A 20,187-nucleotide genomic window follows, 5' to 3' on the forward strand; every position below is an offset into this window, starting at 1 on the left:
TCACACTGTACAGCTACAAAATGATGCTTTCAGTGTGACTTTTTAAACATCTTTCAGCTCATTCAACATTATTTTCTATAAACCAGAGTGCTTACAAAGAAATACTGTTCAACCTCTCCTCTGCAGAACAAAAAGCAGCCCACAACTGCAAGGTCTCTTTCCATTCATCAGCCACCACATCTGTTGCTTGCTTGGACACTGACCAAAATGATTCATTCAAATGTCTAACATTTATTTTTGGTGAAATACTGGGATTATACAGCGTGGCAATATTTCAAAAATGGGTCTAGAAAACCAAGGGAAGTTGGAAACAACTTCCTCAGCTGAAAACAAACACGGCGTTATATCATTCTGCAGCTTTATTAGAGGGAAGGCAGTGGCCAAGTGAAGCAGCTGGAATCACACTGAAGTGACTGTGAACTCTGCAGATCATTTCATTCTTCCCTCTGCTACGGAGCTCAGATCCCTGATTTACAGTGCATTTTGTTTCAAAGAACTGAGCAAGGTAGGTCAAACTCTCTAAAATTTAAGATCTTTCTGTCCCTTCCCTTCTAAATAGTGAGTCTCTACTGCTGCAGCAACACTTGCAGGCAAATGTTGTAAGATGGGATAGCATATACTGGCTAAAAGAGCTCCTTGGAAAAAAGAATGTGATACTCATTTACTTCAAAGGTTACTTTGAACCACCCAGCACCAAGAAAAGGTATGGAAATGTGTGTGAATTTAATTTTTAATTACTTTTGAATATGTTAATACACACTCCAAGAAGTTTTACCCTGTCAGAGAATGGTAAGTGACCCTGACTTAAATCTCTCTCTCCCGTCTGTGTTCCCTAGTGTGTTTGGTTTAATTTTTTTATTTGCTCAGGGATAGTGTGTCTTCTATAGCTACAGCAATTTCCAGTATAATTAGTTAAAAATACATCAGTTCTGATCTGAACATATTCTAGAACAGAAACTGGAAATCATTTCAACTTAAATAGGAGATTAACAGAATACTTCTGAAGAATTACAGTTCTGCAGAATTGAATAAGGTTTCTGTAATCTCAGCTGGAAAGTGTGTGTGTTTTCCCTACTATTGTGGAATAAGGTAGGACATGGATCTAGCTTTCAGTAAGTGTATTGGAAGTGACAATAGGATTTGAAGCCTTCTATGTTACTACACAATGAGACAGGAATAGGTTCCACCTGCTCTTCACACTTAGTGATAACAGTGTCATTGTCACCTGTCGCCTTTCCAGATGTGATCTTGCAAGCCCAACAATATCCCAGACCTGGTTTTGTGGACTTAGAAAACATGTATGCATTGAACATTGTCTGTGAATTAAAGCACATTTGATTTCTAGCTGAATGAAATTGTATGACTGAATAATATAAAATGCTTATTAATTCATAGCTAAGGAGAAGAGAGTGACTAGGCTATGTCAAGGTAAAGTAGTTTGGCAGAGCAGATTTTTAGAAACTGATTTCAGGATTAATTTACTTATGACAGGTTAGCTTACTTTCACAATCATAATGTTATTGTTCTGCCTCAGAACTGGGAAATGCAAATATTTTGATAACCCAATTTAATTTTGTTTGATGTCACTGTAACTTCTGGCCAAATTTAAAGCATTCTCAGAAATTTATGCCAGGCAGACAGGATAGAGGTTCCGTCAACTTTACTTCAATCCTAGGGATTTTTTATGTGCCATAAGTGAGTCCACTTCTCTTGAACTGAGAATCTCTTTGATTGTGGCACGGTGGAAGTTATTTGACTCTGGAGAATGAATTATGGTTTGGATTCTCTAATTGCCTTTGTGGAAAAGTCAGAGAAGTTCTGTCTAAGGATTCCTAAGCAGGATCTGATTTCAGATTTTTACTGCATGGGTGAGGGCAGAGGAAAAGCATTGATCAAAATAATGCAATTTCTATGTCCTGTGCATTATACATTCTTTCTTTTACTTTTAGGAATTTCTTTTTCTGCTGACAACCAAATGAGCAACTTCTGAAATGCTTCCATTTTTGTTCATTTCTGATAGTTTGATTCAAGAGGAAAACTTAGATCTGTTTCCTAATAAAGCCAGGTGCCTTAAAGAATTTTCTTCTCCTTGTATTTTTTAACAGACACTTAAGTTTTTGATCTATTATTCGGTATTAATTTTGTATAATAACTCTGCTATTCCAAGCACTAAGCAGCAGCTAGGTTTCCAGGGGATTGTAATCTATTGAATGGTCTTATTATTTGCTTATTTATTTATTTTGTCTTATGGAATGTGCCAGCAGTTCAGCTGTCTCTCTTACTGTGGTGGCTGCTTGTCTGGCTAATTTGCGCTCATTATTTCTGATAATGGTTTAATTTGTGTTCATTCAGTCTGAAGCTAGCAGTTTCCCCACAGTGCTGGGCTCTGTTGTGGCTGGCTTTGCACAAGAGAGCTGACTGTGAGGAGAAGTTCCTTGTGGTCTCTGAGCAGAAGAAAGGGATTGCTGTGACTGGGGCAGGCAGTGTTCAAGGGACATCGCTTCTACAGGGGAGATGCCATGATGTGGACATGAGCTCTCTCACAATTGCTTTTGCTTTTACAGTGTGCTTGGGGCTCCTAGACAAAAAGAAAAAGTTTTGTGTCCTTCCTCAAAGGTAGCATTTAGTACTTCCAGGGGAGCTCAGCTACTTCTGTACTCTATATCTTCAGTATGTCCAGGGGTTGAGGGCCTTAAAGCAGGAGCAAAAATCCACAAATTAGGCCATGGATGCTTTTTCCCAAGAGGAATTTCTGCTGGCTTGTTGCTCCTACTTCTCTTCCCCTACCCAGGCTCTCTTGTCCCTTTTTGATGCTTCTTGAAGGATGTATTTCAAGAATCAAAAGGCACAAGTATGAAGAACCACCATCTTTTCTCTCAATCAACTGAAGATATTTGCCTCTTTATTCTTTTGGCAAGTTATTCTGCTCCCAACTTTACCTTCAAATTTACTGTTTGGCTTTAGGCAAGATATGCCTCTTCCTTTCCCTACTCTTGTATGTGTTTATTCTGTTTAATTATAAACAAAGCAGGAATTGTCTTTCATTACCTGCTATAGTGCCTAGATCCTGTGAGGCTTTGATCTCAAGGACTAGGGCCTTTGGGTACTTTCCCAACATAAAATACCTGCTTCTTCCAGCAAGTGTGAGCCTGGCACACAAATTTCATTCCCTTCTGAGGCCTTCTAGTGGAGACAGAGAAAGTGATGTGTAGTAAGTCCTGTACAGTCAATGTACTGCCACTTTCTACACTCCCATCTCTTCTTTCTAGTGGTGCCCTTTTAATGTGTTTCAGCCCCACATCACCTTAATGAGATATTTTGGCTATGTTAAGAACCATTGCCCATTTTAGAAACCTGAGTAGTGTTAACTGAGGGTGTTGTACCATATCTGGCAGAGTCAAGTGAGAAGTGATTTGTAAAGGTAATATGGGAAGCCTGTAAAACCAGTATTTCCAAGCTTCTCATTTAACACCTTAATCATAGGTGCTATCTATTCCTATCAGTGCTGGGGAGTGTTCCCAATACCATGTTAGGGAAATGGATAAATGGCCAGTCCTCCTGAAACTGTGTTTAACAATTTGAATTTTTCAGTTTTGCAGGAATAAAGCCAGTACTTACTATAGACTTGATCTTGAAGTAAAAAAATACTTGGCTTTGTATGAGTAGGAAAATTAGAATAACACTGGTACAAGAGTAGACATCCTTAATCTACTGTACACAGTGATCCCAGTATATTAAGTGTGAGGACATAATAAAGTGTGTTATCATGTTATCCAAAACATTCCAGCTGATATGTACCAGGAGTATTTTGGAATTGGATGTTCTGATACGCCCATGCAAGAGTATGTGTCAAGAGTAATAGAAGCATAGCAATGTTACATTTATGCCAGAAGAAACTGCTGAGTTATATAAAGGAGGGGTAGAATAAACCTAGGAAAACAGAGATCAATTTAGAGGGCAGTACACAACCAAGCATACTGCAATAAGTGACTAGGAAATTAATCTGTGAAATTGAATAGGATGTAAGAAGGCATATTAGGGGTATGAGTTGTGGTTCTCTGGGGTTATTTCTTAACTCTTCTTTTTAAAAGAACTGTAAATATAGCAGATTGTAACCTATTTTTTATCTGTTGTTCAATAGATATTTTGTATCTTGCTGGAGAGTGTTACTTGGGATTTTTTCTGTAATGACCTGTTGTTACCCTGCAGTGCCTTTTGAATGGCTGTTGTCTAACATTTGTTTAATTGGCCTTAATTAGTCTACCGAGTCAGCTGCAGAGAAAAATCTCTTCATTTACTCTATATCCTCTACTCTCACTTTATTAGTTTTTGGTTGGAGGGAGTTGTGGTTAAAGCATGTGTTTGTTCAAAGAGTACAAGCATTTAAAAAACATGCTCGGAGCTGCATGATCATGTAATGATCGCATGAATGCTAGTCAAAATATTCTTTCATCACAAATATGTGAAACAGTTGCAAAGTAAAAATTCCAAGTAATTTTTGCATGAAAACCTTAAAAAGCCATAATTAATTAGAAATGCAAGCATTCACTATTCCATCAGTCCAGTCACTGCGAATCTGAAGCACTTAAATTTTTAAAATCAGATATCTCTGTTGCTCTAGGTATGTAGTTATTATGGTGGCTTTTAGCCAAAGAAAATCCTGCTGGCACTTGAGGAGGACTAGAAAACACGTGAAGCTTCCATGGAACAGCACTTGATCAGTGTGTTAGCTCTCAGCCAGTAGGATTCCTGGTGTGCCTGCTGGCTCTGAGGTGTGTCCTGGCACTGCTGAGACGCAGCACTCTGGGGGATGGCAAGCAAAGGGGGCAAAGCCAGGCTGCTTTTCTCTTCCCGGCAGAGAAAACAGACCAGGAGCAGTAGGGGCTGCCCAGGTAAGTGCTGCCTTCCTCCACCACACTGAGCATGATGGCACAAAGGGAGCCTCCCTTCAGGAAGGGAAAGGTCTCCCAGAGGTGAAGCTGTGGTTTCTGCCCTTCACCGTGAGAGAAGGGACAGTGCTGAGTTTGAGAAGGGAGGACAGGCTGTGGTTGAGCCACTAGGCAGGGACTCTAGATTTAGCACTTGGTTTGATCAGAGACTTCCTGTAGGTCATTCTCAGCGTTCTACAGTCAACCAGACTGATGATACTTCTCACTTGAACCTCATTTCAGTAAGGGTTATGAATATGAAGCATTATGACTGGTTATGTAAATACTTTGGCAGTGCTGACATACAATACATCAGGCAATTTTTAAATCTCAAGTGTCACTGTTTAGCTAAATGCCTATATTTTTTTTGTAAGAATATTAGATTTTTTTTCTCTAAAAATGGTGCCACTTTTAAGTGTTTCACAGATATGACCAGTCATTTTCCTGACTCTAGTGTACAAATTTTGTGGTTATGTGATTTGCAGTGGCTACAGCAACTCCTTATATTCCAAAGAAATAGTAAAAATTATATTCTTACTTTTAGCTTATATTCTCACTTATAGCTTACTTTTAGAAGGGAATAAGAGTAGAAACAAGTGCTAATTTTGGAGTTATCAAGTGTCCTCCCCTTCACAAGTGCATATCCTGGGGACATCTGGGATTCTTTGTCATTTTTGGGAATGGAAGACTTGGTGCTTGGGATCAGCTTGAAAATAAATCGGTTTTGATGAGAAGCAGTTGCTGGTTGCAGACATTTATCAGGTCTCTGACTGTGGAAATGGGACAATGCTCAATTGCAGCCATTGTCGGGAAGATATTTTATATTCAGGCCAGAACTACTGTGATGCTTTTCCTACTACAGCAGCCTTATTTAGATATAAAGTTGGATTTTCCATTTTTTTGTTTAACATTTCTGTGTTAGCAAAACTGCTGGTCTGAAATTGTAGATTTACCCAGTATTAACTGAGTCTGTGCTATCAGAGTTTGTTGATCCTGTAGCACTCACTTTGTGTGAAGTGTTTTCAGGCTGTTGTCTGGTCAAAGGACGTCAATCCCACAGATGAGGTGGGTGTGTTATGACTAACAGGGTCGTGTTTGGCCTTGCTTGAAGAAAGTTGGTTTTGGCCTAAGTTCTAGGACATGTCTAGCTAGTACATTGCAAATACATTTCTAACACTGCTTTGCTGAGAGACATAATGGAGAATGATTGTTATTTGCATTCCTTTCTTATCTGCTAAAACAAATACATCTATATTGTGGCTCAAAAACAACATTTCCAGTCACATGTCGTATCTGTTGTGACCCATTATTGAATTCAGGATGACATATGAAGTAATTAGGGTACCCTATATCTAATCATCATTAGAAGGATGGTCAAAAGACAATTGTGTGTGTACGTGTCTGTGAAAGAGAAAACATAGACACAAGCCTTGGTTCTGCTTTTGTGTTTACCAGCTTAAAATGCTCCTTTCCTAGTAGCTCTGTCTGCAGGGTCAATTTTAGGCTCAATCTGTAGCATAGCTCTGATTTAATTTTGTAGTATGAGTGTATCAGGCACCTCCTGCTATAGGAATGTTTCTGCATAAATATAAGTGGTTATCTTGGCTTTGTCCTTTTGAGGGAGAAATGTGAATCTATGACAGTCTGTAATTTCATCAGTATTCCTTGTGCGTTTTCAAATCTATCCTATGTCTTTGTAAAATGCTTGCCATAAATACATGTGTACCTCTAATGAATTTGCTCAGCCTTCTGAGTTTTGAACTTTACAGATAAACTACCAGGTGGATTTCATGTTTATGTTTTTGAAGCTAGATAAATTCAAAATTTGTCACCCCAAAAGTTCCAAGAAAAAATTATGAGGGCTTGCAACTGAATTCAATACCTGGATAAACTTGCTGCCACAATATGACAAGCAGCCCTAAGTGACCTTTTGTGAAACTAGTTGTTCTCCAGCTTTTGACTCTTGCAAATGACAGAAGTTGAAGTGATGCAATCAAATAAGCTTTCCTTTAGCCACAGATAATAGACATGGAATGTGATGTGCTCACAATTGTTCAAAAAGACATGGATAGGAGGGTTTGTGTAATATCTTCCCTCTGTGAACTGAACTGTTGAGACAGCCAACCCTCCAAACCATGATTTTCCTAGTAAATCAGGACCCATTGCTGTGACCTCTGAAACCAATTTAGCTGGCCAAAGGCTCTAACACTGTTTGTCACACTGAAAAAATAGATTTGGGGGTTACCACTCAAATATTTGTGTTACCTTTAACTAACAGAGACAATGAATAAACTCTTCCCTTTGACCTTTCTGTAAAATTCAAAAGTGATGAGGACCACATGTGAGAGACAGAGGCTGAGCTTGAATTTGTGGTAAAGGCTGCCAGTGTAATTCAGTTAGGTCCTAACTCATGTGGTGCCCAGGGAACTCTGAACCCCCAGGAGGACTTTGCTTCAAGTGAAGTGGATGGAAATTGCAACTTTTTTGTTTGTTTTCTTCTATTTTAAACTGAAAGCCCAATGCAATTTAATTCCAAAGCCGTTGCAGAGACCTCAGGGCTGAGGTGTGGAGGGGTCAAGCTACTTCCCCTGGCCAAACAGGATGCTTGTGGCATTGCCATGAATAGGTTGCAAAGGACTGTCCCCTGTCATAACTCTAGGGCCGTTCTCAGTGTGACAAGAACTGTTCTATTTTAGGCAGATCCAACCATTTGTTCAAGTTGTCATTATGGCTCAGCTATAATAGTGGCAGAGGACATGAACTCTAGGTACTTTTAGTAGAAAGCTGTGAATATGACAACTGAGATCCAAGTCTGTAATTCCCTGCTGAAATTCAGAGAAAGACTGTTCATGCAACACATGGTGAAGTCTCTTCCCAGCAGTTCTGTGGCTTTGTGCTTTAGAAATATTTCCTGATGATCTGTATTTCTTGGTAATTCTGCTTTCTGTCCTAAGATCTAAAAGTGCCAAGAGCCATCCTGTTATATTCCTCTAAAGTCATTTAGAAATTAACTTCTGTTCTACAGAAGAGGACAGGAAATGAAACTTCCTGGTCAACTATTTTCATAATTAAGCAACTGAATCAAGGAGGCTCAGTTTTCAGAGCTGCTTGTGGCTCAGCAAACAGGAATGGACTCGTCAAACAACTGCTAAGCGTACACTTTGCACAGGGTGTTTACTATTTAAAATAAAGTTAAAAAAAAAGGACAGGATGAAATCTAAACTTGGATATATGAATCCATATGCAATAGAACACTGTTCTGTAACCTGTGGCTGCTCCCAAGGCGTATTGGCAGGCCTCTAACCACACTTTCCTGTTTATTAAAAAATGTTTTCCATGCACTGGCTCCCCAGACTGGGGACACTGAGCCAGTGAACTGCACCAAGCCTCCCTTACCCTTACTAGCACTTGCCATAAAGCCAAGCAGAAACTGCTCTCTGACAGTATTGTTTTCTCTACTGAGCCTCAGTTTGCAAACATTCATGAGAATTTTCCAGCTTGGAAAGTAAGCCATTTGTCAAAGATCATACAGGAAATTAGTGACAGAATAAGGAGTACAACTAGATTTCTTCACAAGACCTAGACTTTAACTGCAAGACTGTTTTGACTCTGGAAATTTATTAATTTCAGAGTCATGTATTAAGAGATAATGTGTTTCAGGACCACAGAGAAACATCCCTGCTGAATTATGATTAATGAAAAAATCTGTGTCCTCACTGATGTAATCCAGTATAACTCTGCTGACAATTACCTACTGCTTATCTTTTTCAGGACAGGGCTTAACACCACGAATCCAGCTATAGAAGTGCTTCATATATGTCAGTGTCAGAATTAAAAGTTTCTGGGCTTTGCAAACGTAATTGGCAGTCTTTGCTGAGCCCTAGCCATAGAGTCTAATTTCAGCATCTATGCGCTGGGGGCAGTGGTAAACAATGTTCCTTCTGCTTTTTTACTCCTACTGCTAAAGAAGACTCCCTGCATTGATGACTAGAGTTAGAGAGGAGGAAAAATACAACCCTGGAAAAATAATTGCATTCTAAAGGTGTGCTCTTTCATTGGAGTTTTAAACTATAGGAGGCTTGGGAAATATTTGGCATTTATTTGGGTATTTGTTTTTTCTCCCGTGATACATCATCTTTAAAATGCTAAATATAAAATTAACATTGTTGGGCAGTAGGCAAATGTTTGTCATTGTCATTATAGTTGGAAATTTTTTTGTTTAGTTGCATAAATTTGATTTGAAGATATAGTTTTTTATATAGGCAAACCCACTTAAAAATCCAGTTGCTAACCTGACTGTCCTCTGAAACTGTCCAAATATAATGTTCCAGATGTTAACGGTACTGCTCCATGTTTATACTCTTCTCTCAGCAGCTGTTAAGCTGTTTGAAAAAATTACTCAGATGGGTGGTAGTGGTATTTGATGCAGAATCCACCCCCAAGGGGCATGTAATTACATAAATGCAGCCCAATAAGTATCATTTATCAGGACAGCAAACCAAATAACATTCTTTCAGCCTGATGTAAATCACAAATGCTAACATACCCTCTTGACAGAACAGGCTGTGCTGACTCTTACTACATATTTTTTTAATCAAGAGTTATAAAATTACACAAGCTTTTTTTCCCTTCCCTGTCTATCCATCTACAAATGAGAAGTCTAATCCTGCTAATGCGTGTGCACATGCGTAGCTTTGCTGGTGTGAGTAATCCTTTCAAACTGGGTGAGCTACTTTTTGGAGCAAAGGTAAGCACAGGAATACGAGTTTGCAGATGTGGTTGTGCAGGCAGTGTGCTCTGGAGACCCCTCTCCTGTTGTCCCTAGCATGCTGTAATTAATGGCATTGCAGGAATGCAGGGCTGAGTTCCAGATGCACGGGCTGAATTTTGGTTCAGGAATGGAGATAGCGCTCAGAAATTCAGCAGTAAGATAAATCACAGCAGAACTAATTGACTGCTCTCAGGCACAGGTCTTAAGTGCAGCTGAGCCCAGCCAAACTATTCAGCTTTAAATGATAACAGAGTTTTGCACAATAGTTGTTCTGATCATTGCAGAGACTTTTGTCTGACTGTGGCTTTGTCTATACTGCAAACTAAACACAGTGAAATAATACTGTGAAATAACTTCTGACTGCTTTTCTTTCTGTTGTTCAAACTCTGTTTCCTGTCTGTTTTCCCATTAATTTCTTTTTTCCCCCTCTGTTTTGGTTTATATTCCACTTTTCCTCCCCCTCACCTTCCTTCCCACCCACAGAAAGAGTTTCTATGTGAAAAAATCATGTTGTACTTGCAAATTCCAGAAGAGAAAACTGAGAAAATCCTATAATTTGCAAGAGAAGAAAACTGAGAAAATCCTATAATTCTGTCTTAAAAAAAAGGACACACAAATATTTTCATTTTAAGCTCTTACAGTGTGTTTTTGGTTCATGGGAAGCTTTACTTTCTTTCATCTATTACCTGTTTCTCAGCTCACTAGTGGAAGAACACCATAGTGTGTATTATACCTGCAACATGTCCTATATATTTCTTTCTCTACATTCTTTGCTGTATTAAGGAAATCCAAGATGTTAAATGGGCCTGGAAGTCATCATTTCTTGATACAAAGACATACATGAAAGAGATGAATAAACCCATGAACTTTTAGTTGCTGGAGAAATTGCTGTCATTTTGTTAACTATAATTTGAGGCAGGGTGGTGGGTGAAATTTTACAGAAGATGGCTTCCTAGCATTTTAAGTGATTTTTTTTTTCCTACATAGATGTCTAATGCTCTTCTGATTTTAGATAGATATAATGTATAAAACTTGCTTCACGTAGGGACAGAGCAGTAAAGTACAAAACCTGACCAGAAAAGAGCAGCACAATCATTCTTCAATAAAACTTTGCATCTGGTCTCCCAGAAATTTATCAGTGATACTGTGCTCTGTGCTGTCTGTTAAGAAATGAATGTAAAGAAAACATAAGAGTTATTGAAGATTTCAAGGTCTGTTTTGATTTGAACATTTCTTGAAATGCCTGTGACCAAATTTCTTCAGGAGTTTTGTGCTTGCAACTGACAGATAAAAGGTGAAGATATGTCAAACTAGGGCAATATTTTTGGTTTATGGCCAAAAACATGAAAGAATTGCAGTTCACTATTTACAATGCAGTAAAACATTTCTCCTTTGACCATTTCATTTCTTTTCTTCCCCAGAAAGCCACTCTGCAACATGACATTTGAAGATTTTGAGAACTACTCTTACTTCTACGATCTGTCTGAGGAAGATGAGTCACCCCAGTCCTCCCTCAGCATTGCCCATATTATTTCCCTTTTCTTTTACAGTGTGGCATTTCTGCTGGGAGTGCCAGGTAATGCCATTGTCATCTGGTTTATGGGCTTTAAATGGGATAAATCTGTTTCCACACTCTGGTTCCTGAATCTGGCCATTGCAGATTTCATTTTTGTTCTCTTCCTGCCCCTCTACATTACATATGTGGCAATGGGCTTCCACTGGCCTTTTGGGAAGTGGCTCTGCAAAATGAACTCATTCATTGCACTGCTTAATATGTTTGCCAGTGTTTTCTTCCTGACATTCATCAGCCTCGACCGCTACATCCGCCTTGTCCACCCCGTCTTTTCCTACAAGTACAGGACTGTGAAGAACACCCTCCTTCTCAGTGGGGTCATTTGGATGTCAGCTGCAATTATTGGTGGCCCTGCCTTGTACTTTAGAGACACAGCTACAGTTCTCAACAATGTCACCATTTGCTACAACAACTTCCATGTGCATGACAGAGAACTTATTTTGCTGACACATCACATTCTCATTTGGGTCAGGCTTGCATTTGGTTACCTCTTTCCTTTGGTGACCATGGTTATTTGCTACTCGCTGCTGATTGTCAAAGTGAAGAGGAGAACTGTACTGACTTCTAGCAGGCTTTTCTGGACCATCACTGCTGTAGTTGTGGCTTTTTTTGTCTGCTGGACACCGTATCATATATTCAGCATTGTGGAGCTGTCTGCTCACCACGATGAAAACCTGCATGACTTACTGCAGGATGGCATTCCCCTCTCCACCGGCCTTGGTTTCATCAACAGCTGCCTCAACCCAATCCTGTACGTTCTGATCAGCAAGAAGTTCCAGGCGCAGGTGAGGAGCACGGTGTCGGAGGTGCTGAAGCTGGCCCTGTGGGAGGTGAGCCGCTCGGGCACCGTCAGCGAGCAGCTCTGGAGCTCGGACAACGCGCCCGCGCGCTGCTGTGAGACTGCCCAGTGACCGCTCGTGCCAGCAGCTCTCCCCAGAGGAGCTGGCAGGAGATTTGGAGGTGTTCCTGGCTTCACATCTGCCAGTCAGGTGTGCATCTTTGCATAGACAGTTTTCTGTAAACAGCTGGCTTCATTGCACTTGCTGCTTTAATGGAAAGGTTTTTAAGGGACGCGTGATTTCTACATGTGCCCTTGCAATGCACATACAGCCTGAACTGAAAGTTATCAGCATAGGTGGAGTTACTCTAACTGGGCTTTTGCTGAGGAATGTTGTTGTGATCCTATTCGTTTGCTGTGGTTCCATACCTCATTGATATCAAAAGAACACATAATAAAAATATTCCTCCTTGCCATTGCTGATACAACTCTTGGTTGAGGCATTCTCACCCAAGAGGCTGTGGCTGTACATCACTGGGTCATAAGTCTCCTCATTGCCTACTACTGCCCCAAGGAGGAATCCCCTGGCTACATCCCACCTAAATGAAGCTATCAGTGGCTCCATTCTGCAGCTGGAGAAGAATCCCAAAATGGAGAACACTGAATTGCTGCCTTCTATTGTCAAAAAAGAAAAATATGGAAATGAAACCTGTCTTCTCACACTGCTCTTTATCTTATACTCAAAACTAAGACAGGAGACCCTGTGTTTTGGGGTCACTTACTGTATTTTTAGCACTAGCTGGGTATAAAATACTGAGCAGATGTTTCATATAGGCATTAGGCTCATTCAATACATGCAAAGAATTAGTGAAAATGTTTCTTACAGCTTATGTGCCACACTTCTTTTTCTATGTTTAAAAGTTTAGTCCTAGAGACTTTTACAACTATTGATTGCTCTTTATTCCTCTTTCAAGCAAAGGTAAAGAAATAATATAACATTTTGTTTGCCTTAATGCTAAGCTTAAAAAATGGGTGGAGTGAATTTATTAGTATTCTGTTACAAGTCTGTAGCCAAATTCAGACTTTTTTTCCAAATTAGAGGCAAGACAGTTCATCCAGGAAATGGAGTCCACTCCCATAAGAAAGATGAAGTAGTCCCAGTTATGCTGTATTCTGTTACAACTTGTCGCTTGCTGCAGAATCATACATGCACCAATGCAAATATATAAATGCTATGTGGAGTGAACCAATTTCTGATGCAATACCACTTAATTAAAAAGTTGAATGTGGGACAAAACTCTACTGCAAGTAAAAGCATAGAGCTTTGGGTAAATTTGAATTGTTTTTTCCTAGTTATTGGCCTAGGCATATCGAATAAAACTGCCTTTCAGATAATTTACGTAGTTTATATGGCCTGCCAACACAGTAGCATTTATGCTATAACTGAGGCCTTATATGTGAATAGATTTGCTTTTGTATAAAATATATATATATGCATGAGCACATCCAATATTGGTAGCTGCATAAATAGAAACAGCCTGACTGTGGTCTGTAACTATTTCTTTGGGCTCTGGTTTCAGAGTCTGAGAGTCAGGCAGGATCAGTGGAATTTCAGTGTATTTCCCTTTGGACTGAAAAGCTGGTAAGCAGCATTCTTCCTTTGAGTCATTTGCTGCCTGGTACATAGTTGCTCATCATAATATTTTGGCACCGTGCTGTTGTATGTGCCTAAATCAAACATTTTGCAGTTTTTCTTCACATGTTCCCTGACATCTTTCTAAGAATGATGTACTCTCCTGGCTGTATTCCAGGTGAAGTAATAAAATTTTCTTGTTTCCAAAGAGCATGTTCATTTGCTTTTCTTAGCAGCAATGTGTGGTGACTGGCTTTTCTTATAACAGCTCCTTCCCAAAGATTTTGGAAGGTGAAATCAAGCCCTGGCCCTTTCTGCTATGGGATTTAAGGTTCATGTCAGGTTTCTTCAGCTTTGTGCACACACAGGTTCCTATGCACAGCACAGAGACTGATTTTCAAATGGGGGAGCATATATGTCCCATCTTGCATAAAGGATCAGAAAGTGTGGCCAGAAGCAGACAGGAGAAAGACAGAGGATAGAATTGAATAAAGCCAAAATCAGCCTTGATCTGTGGCATTAGGTGGATTAACAATTGTGCAGTGTAACTGCTACTGTTCACACCAAGATCAGTTACAGAATTATCTCAATCATTTCTTCAAGAGTAATTCAAGATATCTAAACAAAACAGATAATGCTCTAAGTTTCTGTTTCCAAAAAGTCTCCAAAACAATACCAACCATTCTATGCTGCTTGGGCTGAGGAATGCTCATTAGACTCACCACAATGGAAAAAAAGGGCCAGAAAAAGGAAAGGAACCTGTGTCATCATGCAAAGAGATACTACAGAAATAGCAATTGACACATTTCATAATGGACAGGTTCTAGTTACTTTTATCTTCTTCCTGGACTGAAACTTTGTGTTTCTGAAGGTTTTTATGTAGATTAGTTTTGTTCAAACTGTTTTCCCAGTATACCTGTATAGAACATACTGAAGTAATGGAATTTTCTACTGATCCCTCTCTTATGGGGTGCACTTGGGATACTTGCCTTATTTAGTCCAGGGTGCTGTTTTTTCACGGGCACAATGACACAGTAATATGCCAGCACATACCGAAACACCACCCAAAACCACGTAACACAAATATATGTGGATTGAGCAGAATACTCTTGCCCACAACACCTACCTATATCTTCACTGGGAACACTGTGCTCTCTAGGTTTTTTTTGTTTCCTTTGTTTCTGTGCAACTTTCTTTTTTGTTTCAGGATAAAAAAACCCCTGCCAAAACCCAACACACACAAGAAATCTTAAGAACCAAAGAGTTTGTGTGTGTATGCTTAGCATAAATGTAAGATACATAGATCCAGTCTGCAGGTCACGCGGATGACTCAGTGTTGCATTTTAACAAAGTTATCATCTATAAATCAAACCATTTTATCCACTTAGGACTTTAATTTGAAAGCCAAGGAAAGAGTATCAAGGTAAGCAGCACATTGAATGGGAGGTCAGAAAAAGTGATGGCCAAGATAATAAAACCTATATTTTTGAGACAGAATTTTTAATAACTTGCTTGTCTGATATGGTGCTTGCCAATTTCTTGCTTTTAACAGCACCATGACAGAATTGGTGAAACTAAGCTCCATGATTTAGAAAAAGCAACAGCTAGAGAATTGCCACAGAAAGGGTACTGTTTAGGAATTAGGCTTATGGAAAGTGGCAAGTGAGCCTGTAACAATACCCACTTTCAGATCTTTAACCGTGCTTTAAGCCTCTAGCAGGCAGATTTTTTTCTGAGACAAATTATAAACAAAGCTCGTACATAATCATAAGTTGGCAGACCTTTAAACAAGGAGAAAGAGGACCTGCTGTGCCAGATAACCACACAGATGCTCTGTGAAAAAACAACAAAAAGAGTTACTTAAGATGCAGCTGTCAGACTCTGACAGTGGGCATCTTCATCTCAGAGTGACCAATGTGGCACATAAAAGGATTACATTTCATGGTCACAATAAATCCTGTCAGTCCAATGCAAGGCATAGAATTATGAATTTGTTTAGAAGCTTCACAACTTTGACAGCTTCTACATTTGTATCATTTCTATAGACAGTTTTTGGGATTTATTCCTACTGGTTCTTCAATCACTAAATGAAATGTCCAAATCAATCTAGAAACCAATCTGGAGCTGAGTAAACAGCTCAAACTGCTGTTAATTTCACTACTTTTTATATCCTTTAGTGTGTTTGCATTTTCAGCTGCTATTTTCTTGTTTAAGTCCCGAGCGCAAGTTTCTCGCGTGGGTCAGACGGAGCCGGCAGCGGCTGCAGCCCGCGCACCGCTCCCGGCTCCGCACCCGGGCACCGCCGGGCTCGCAGCGCCCCCCGGCGGCACCGCCCGGCAGCGGCGCCTCGGCAGCGCTCTGCGCTGTTCATTAACACACAAAACTGCACGGAATTTCATTGCAAACGTTACCAAGCCTCAGAAAGGATAAAAAAAAAGTTCCAAGTCACAGAACAGGTGAGAAGGCAGCAGCATAGTCTCAGGCCTTATCTCTAGGGCACCACAAGTCACTTTGAACTTAGCTTCTTAGCTTCATTTCTCTCTCACTGTGGTTTTAGCTGTCAAAAAAGGCTGTGGTGTATTTGGTTAGTCACCACCTTAGCTAACTAAAGGAATTTACAGTTTACCCACTAAAACATGCTTTTGACGGAGCCCTGCTCCTTTCCCTTAAAACCATCCCTCCCTCCAAAGGAATCCCAGACACTTCCAAAGCAGCAATTTCCTCTGCAGATGGAAGAAGAGCATTTCAATATTTTAAAGCCATGGTCATGTTAACTCTGAAGTGATGCTCTGCTTGTGCTCCTGGATACTACAGTGAGGTGTCAGAGCAACCCTGAAATTCAGTTTTGGCTTTTACTTTATCCATTAAGAAAACCTTACATTTGTGAGCTGGCTTACTCTAAGATTCTGAAACAAGCACAGACACTGCACATTTTTTGCAACAACATTTATTCTAGGTATATCAAGACTTAAATCTTATTGAAAGCAGCTACATCCATTGATTGTACATAATCTTCAAAAGCTGTTATTCTCTCTTCCAGCATATCTGTTCCAACTTTATCATCTTCAACAACACACTGGATCTGAAGCTTTTTGATACCATAGCCAACAGGTACTAGCTTGGCTGCAAAACAAAAAAAATAACATTTATTACTCCTTTTTTGGTGGAATCTCTTAAAGCAGGAATATATAAAAACAGTCTTTGGTCCACATTATGGACCATCTACTTAACAACTCAGCATTCATTACAACTGATTGAAAAAGCTTCTTTCTGTGGCACTCCATTCCTTTCCAAACCAGTGATGTGGGCGGGTAAAGGTGTTTGTTTGCTGCATCAGGAATTGTACAGGGAGATGCAGGAGAGCAGAGCTCAAGTCCTATAGCTTTTAAAACCTGTATTTGAATCTTAACCAGCCACTGCATTAACACACCTTTTCTGACCATGTAAAGACATGGAAGTACTGCAGTTCCCCCATCACAGCTGCCTACATTTCACAGATCAGCAGAGACCCCAAGTCCCACTACTCATACTCTATCCCAAGGGCCTGCCCTCCCCCTCTCCCTGCTCTGCAATCTGCCCATACTTACAAGACCCCCAGACCAAGCCATCTGCTTGAATGCTTCGCACACACTCCTCCAGCTTGGCCATGTCCGTCTCATCATCCCAAGGTTTCACATCAAGCAGGATTGATGACTTGGCAATAACAGCTGGTTCTGGGGGAAGAAAATCACCATGAAAAGATAGGCATCTTCCAAAAACTCTTGAATATACTTGCAAACTGGTTTTACTAGAGCAACTTATCCAATTTCATGAACAAGAACCTGCTCACATTGCTGTGACAGGCCTCTGGTACCCACATAGATTTCTTGTACTGCAGCTGTATACATCCAAAGGTTCAATATGCAGATACATTATGTATACACAGATTTAAGTAGATGACAGTGTTTGTTACAGAGGAAGTCCTTCTCAGATCATCTGAGAAGGAGCCTAATGCTGTGTAACAGTTTATTTTCCACAGAGGGAATACTGCAACTGCTACAGTTCTGAACAGTTCCAGACCAGTAGCTGTGGAGTAACTTGTGTACTGCAGCAGTTTCTAAACTTGTATCTCCATGTATGTAGAAAGCCCAGCCTCTGGAAAGAACAAGCGGGAGGGTATGAACCAGAACAAAAAGCATGTTAACACTCCTATTTGCTATGGGAAGGCTGAGCTCACTGGCAATCCAAGTGAAGCTAATTACTCCTGTCTCGTTCCAGTCAAGCTGATCTATTATTACAGTTAATTAGCCTTTCTAACCATCCTGTCCAGATGCATTAAAATTAACTCAGGCATAAAGATTAGAAAGCTCTTGGCACATACTTTTGGATTTCTTTGATTCATACTGGGCCAGACGTTCTTCCCTCAGTTTCTTTGCTTCTTCACTTTCCTGAAAGGGAAATTTGCAGTTACAGAAAAGCACTAAACCTCCACATCTCCAAAGCACTACTAAACTGACTGGCATTTACTCAGATAAAAACAAATCATCACACCTGTCAGCCGAAAGATGGTGATTTTTTGTTTTACTCATCATGTAACCAGTCAAAGTTGGACAGTTCACCCCACTACAGCCCATTGCTTTCTACCTTTTGAGGTTTTACCTTTCAAGCTTTCCAATTCTGCAAAGATAGCTATACTTGAGAATTGCAAGGTCAGAAATATGAGTATTTTCAACTAGGTTAAGGTGAAGATTTGCCTATGTGGTTATTTCTGAAAAGCAATAAGCAATAATAATACAAAAAGGTCACAAGTACCTCCTCATCATCAGATCCAAAAAGGTCAATGTCATCATCATCTTTGCTATCTGTGGCCCCACCTGTGGTATCCTCAACATCAGCAGGACCATATTTTCCCAAAGCCTTCTTTACTCCTGGCAAGCTGAAAGAAAAATGCAGGCAATTAGGAACCTCCTCAAATGTCAATACAATCACTGCCAGTTTATCAATACACCTACAAATACACCTATAATGAAAAACTTGTGCTGAAAAGAGCAAAAATCCAATTCTGCTACTTGAAATTAGAACCTCATGGAAGACAGCCCCCAATGCCCCTGACATGCCAGCCAAGCAATCTGTGAATATGGGATCTGCTATAACTTATCAAAGCTGATATGAGCCTGCCCAGCTAAGTACATGGATAGGACAAGCTTTCTTATTGAAATCCTTAATCTGGATGATATTCTGCCTAGGAAAAATTACCAACTACTTGTTCATGGGTCCCTAGAACTACTTTCACTTGTTTAAAACTTAGTAAGTTACTGAAAACACATTACTGCAAGGTAACTGCTATTTTCTTATGTTTTAATGAACACTTTACCCTAAACTCTTACTCTCAACAAGACAAATGACCCGAACTCCCTGAATTTACCTTCTCTTGCAGCTCACATAGACCTGTTATCTTACATTAAGCTCATAATTGTATTGCTAACATGAATGGCTGTCACTGAAGCCATAAAACTAGCTTTGGATTTCAGGAACCATAAATAGTTTCCAGATACTTTGTGAAACCACTTCAGAATTTCAGTCTCCCTCAGCATTACAAAAGCTTCAGAAATGCACTGGAGACTGAGCCATCCATGATTGGAAGTGTCTCCTTGGAAGAGGACTGAGGTTCAGAGGAAGCAGTGTAGCAGCACTGACCCTCCCTGTGCTGTACCTTTTGAGAGAGGCCTGCAGTCTCCACGGATGTCAATATAGCACCTTTCATGAACACGTAAAACCACTAAAAGAGAAAAGAGATACTATTTCCTTTCATATCTCCTTTTGTTTTCATGTCCTTCGGTACTGCAAATCATTAATCTTGTCCTCCGTACTGACAAGAGGTCTGCCCTGCTTCTGGGGCTATTTGTGCTCCAACAACACAAAACGCCACGTGGTGCCACAGGAAACCAGTTTTGCTCAAACTCAAAGAAACAAATTTAACAATTTGTAGGCTAGTTCGGGGAAATATTGCAGCTTCAGAGTTTTACCGTACCTTGCCTTTTGCTTTTCATACGACTTAATGTGATTGTACCACCGGAGAGCATGGAACAATTCCGCAGGCGGCGGGCCAGCAATCGCTTCGAAGACTGCTATGTCAGCCTGGGAAGGGACGTACCTGCGGAGAACGAGCCAGTTTACCGCCCTCGCTCAAGGAACACGTGGAGCGGCGGCGGCCGCCGAGCAGCGCCGCCCGTGCAGCTGCCGGGGTGACTCGGGCCCTCCCGCGTCCCCGCCGCTTGGCTCCGCCAGGCCCGACTCATGTTTCCCGCGCCCCGGCACCCCCCCCCGCCGCTTCTCACCCCTCGATGTAGCTCTTGTCGGCCAGGAAGTCATTGAGGACGCGGAGGCCCGCGGCGGACTTCAGGTCCCCGAAGCCCATGGCGGCGGCGCGCGGCCCACACGCTGCGCCCGCCCCGACCGTCACCGCCGCGGGAAAGGGCCTCGGCGCGCCTGCGCCGGCCTTATATAGGGCTGGTATCCCTCCGC

The 20,187-nt window shown here is 40.7% G+C and overlaps 2 protein-coding genes and 2 non-coding genes across 4 annotated transcripts; 1 reads left to right on the top strand and 3 right to left on the bottom strand.

The window, feature by feature from the left end:
• Positions 1-417: 417 nt before the first annotated feature.
• CMKLR2 (chemerin chemokine-like receptor 2) lies at positions 418-13,853 on the top strand. Its single transcript, XM_054278016.1, has 2 exons — positions 418-505; positions 11,121-13,853. The coding sequence occupies exon 2, from the start codon at positions 11,137-11,139 to the stop codon at positions 12,181-12,183; it is 1,047 nt and encodes a 348-aa protein (XP_054133991.1). The 5' UTR covers positions 418-505; positions 11,121-11,136; the 3' UTR covers positions 12,184-13,853.
• Positions 13,854-16,614: 2,761 nt separating this feature from the next.
• Positions 16,615-20,139, bottom strand: EEF1B2 (eukaryotic translation elongation factor 1 beta 2). Its single transcript, XM_054277944.1, has 6 exons — positions 20,001-20,139; positions 19,694-19,816; positions 18,475-18,598; positions 18,044-18,110; positions 17,271-17,396; positions 16,615-16,806 (listed from the first exon to the last, which is right to left on the bottom strand). The coding sequence occupies exons 1-6, from the start codon at positions 20,078-20,080 to the stop codon at positions 16,652-16,654; spliced, it is 675 nt and encodes a 224-aa protein (XP_054133919.1). The 5' UTR covers positions 20,081-20,139; the 3' UTR covers positions 16,615-16,651.
• LOC128938346 (small nucleolar RNA SNORA41) lies at positions 17,623-17,756 on the bottom strand. The gene has a single exon (XR_008483138.1). It is a non-coding gene; the product is annotated as a small nucleolar RNA SNORA41 (small nucleolar RNA).
• Positions 18,183-18,262, bottom strand: LOC128938343 (small nucleolar RNA SNORD51). Its single transcript, XR_008483135.1, has one exon. It is a non-coding gene; the product is annotated as a small nucleolar RNA SNORD51 (small nucleolar RNA).
• Positions 20,140-20,187: the final 48 nt, after the last annotated feature.

The sequence above is a fragment of the Melozone crissalis genome, unplaced genomic scaffold (assembly GCF_028551555.1).
Source record: "Melozone crissalis strain CALT ecotype California unplaced genomic scaffold, PUWL_Pcris_2 ptg000023l_1, whole genome shotgun sequence".
NCBI lineage: Eukaryota > Metazoa > Chordata > Aves > Passeriformes > Passerellidae > Melozone > Melozone crissalis.

Excerpts from the sequence above, each read along its gene's own strand:
- CMKLR2 (XM_054278016.1), top strand. The coding sequence starts at position 11,137 with ATGACATTTGAAGATTTTGAGAACTACTCTTACTTCTACGATCTGTCT.
- EEF1B2 (XM_054277944.1), bottom strand. The coding sequence starts at position 20,080 with ATGGGCTTCGGGGACCTGAAGTCCGCCGCGGGCCTCCGCGTCCTCAAT. Across the intron at positions 19,817-20,000 it reads GACAAGAGCTACATCGAGGG|GTACGTCCCTTCCCAGGCTG; the intron begins GTGAGAAGCGGC and ends CGTTCTCCGCAG. Across the intron at positions 18,599-19,693 it reads TATGAAAAGCAAAAGGCAAG|CTTGCCAGGAGTAAAGAAGG; the intron begins GTACGGTAAAAC and ends TTTTTCTTTCAG.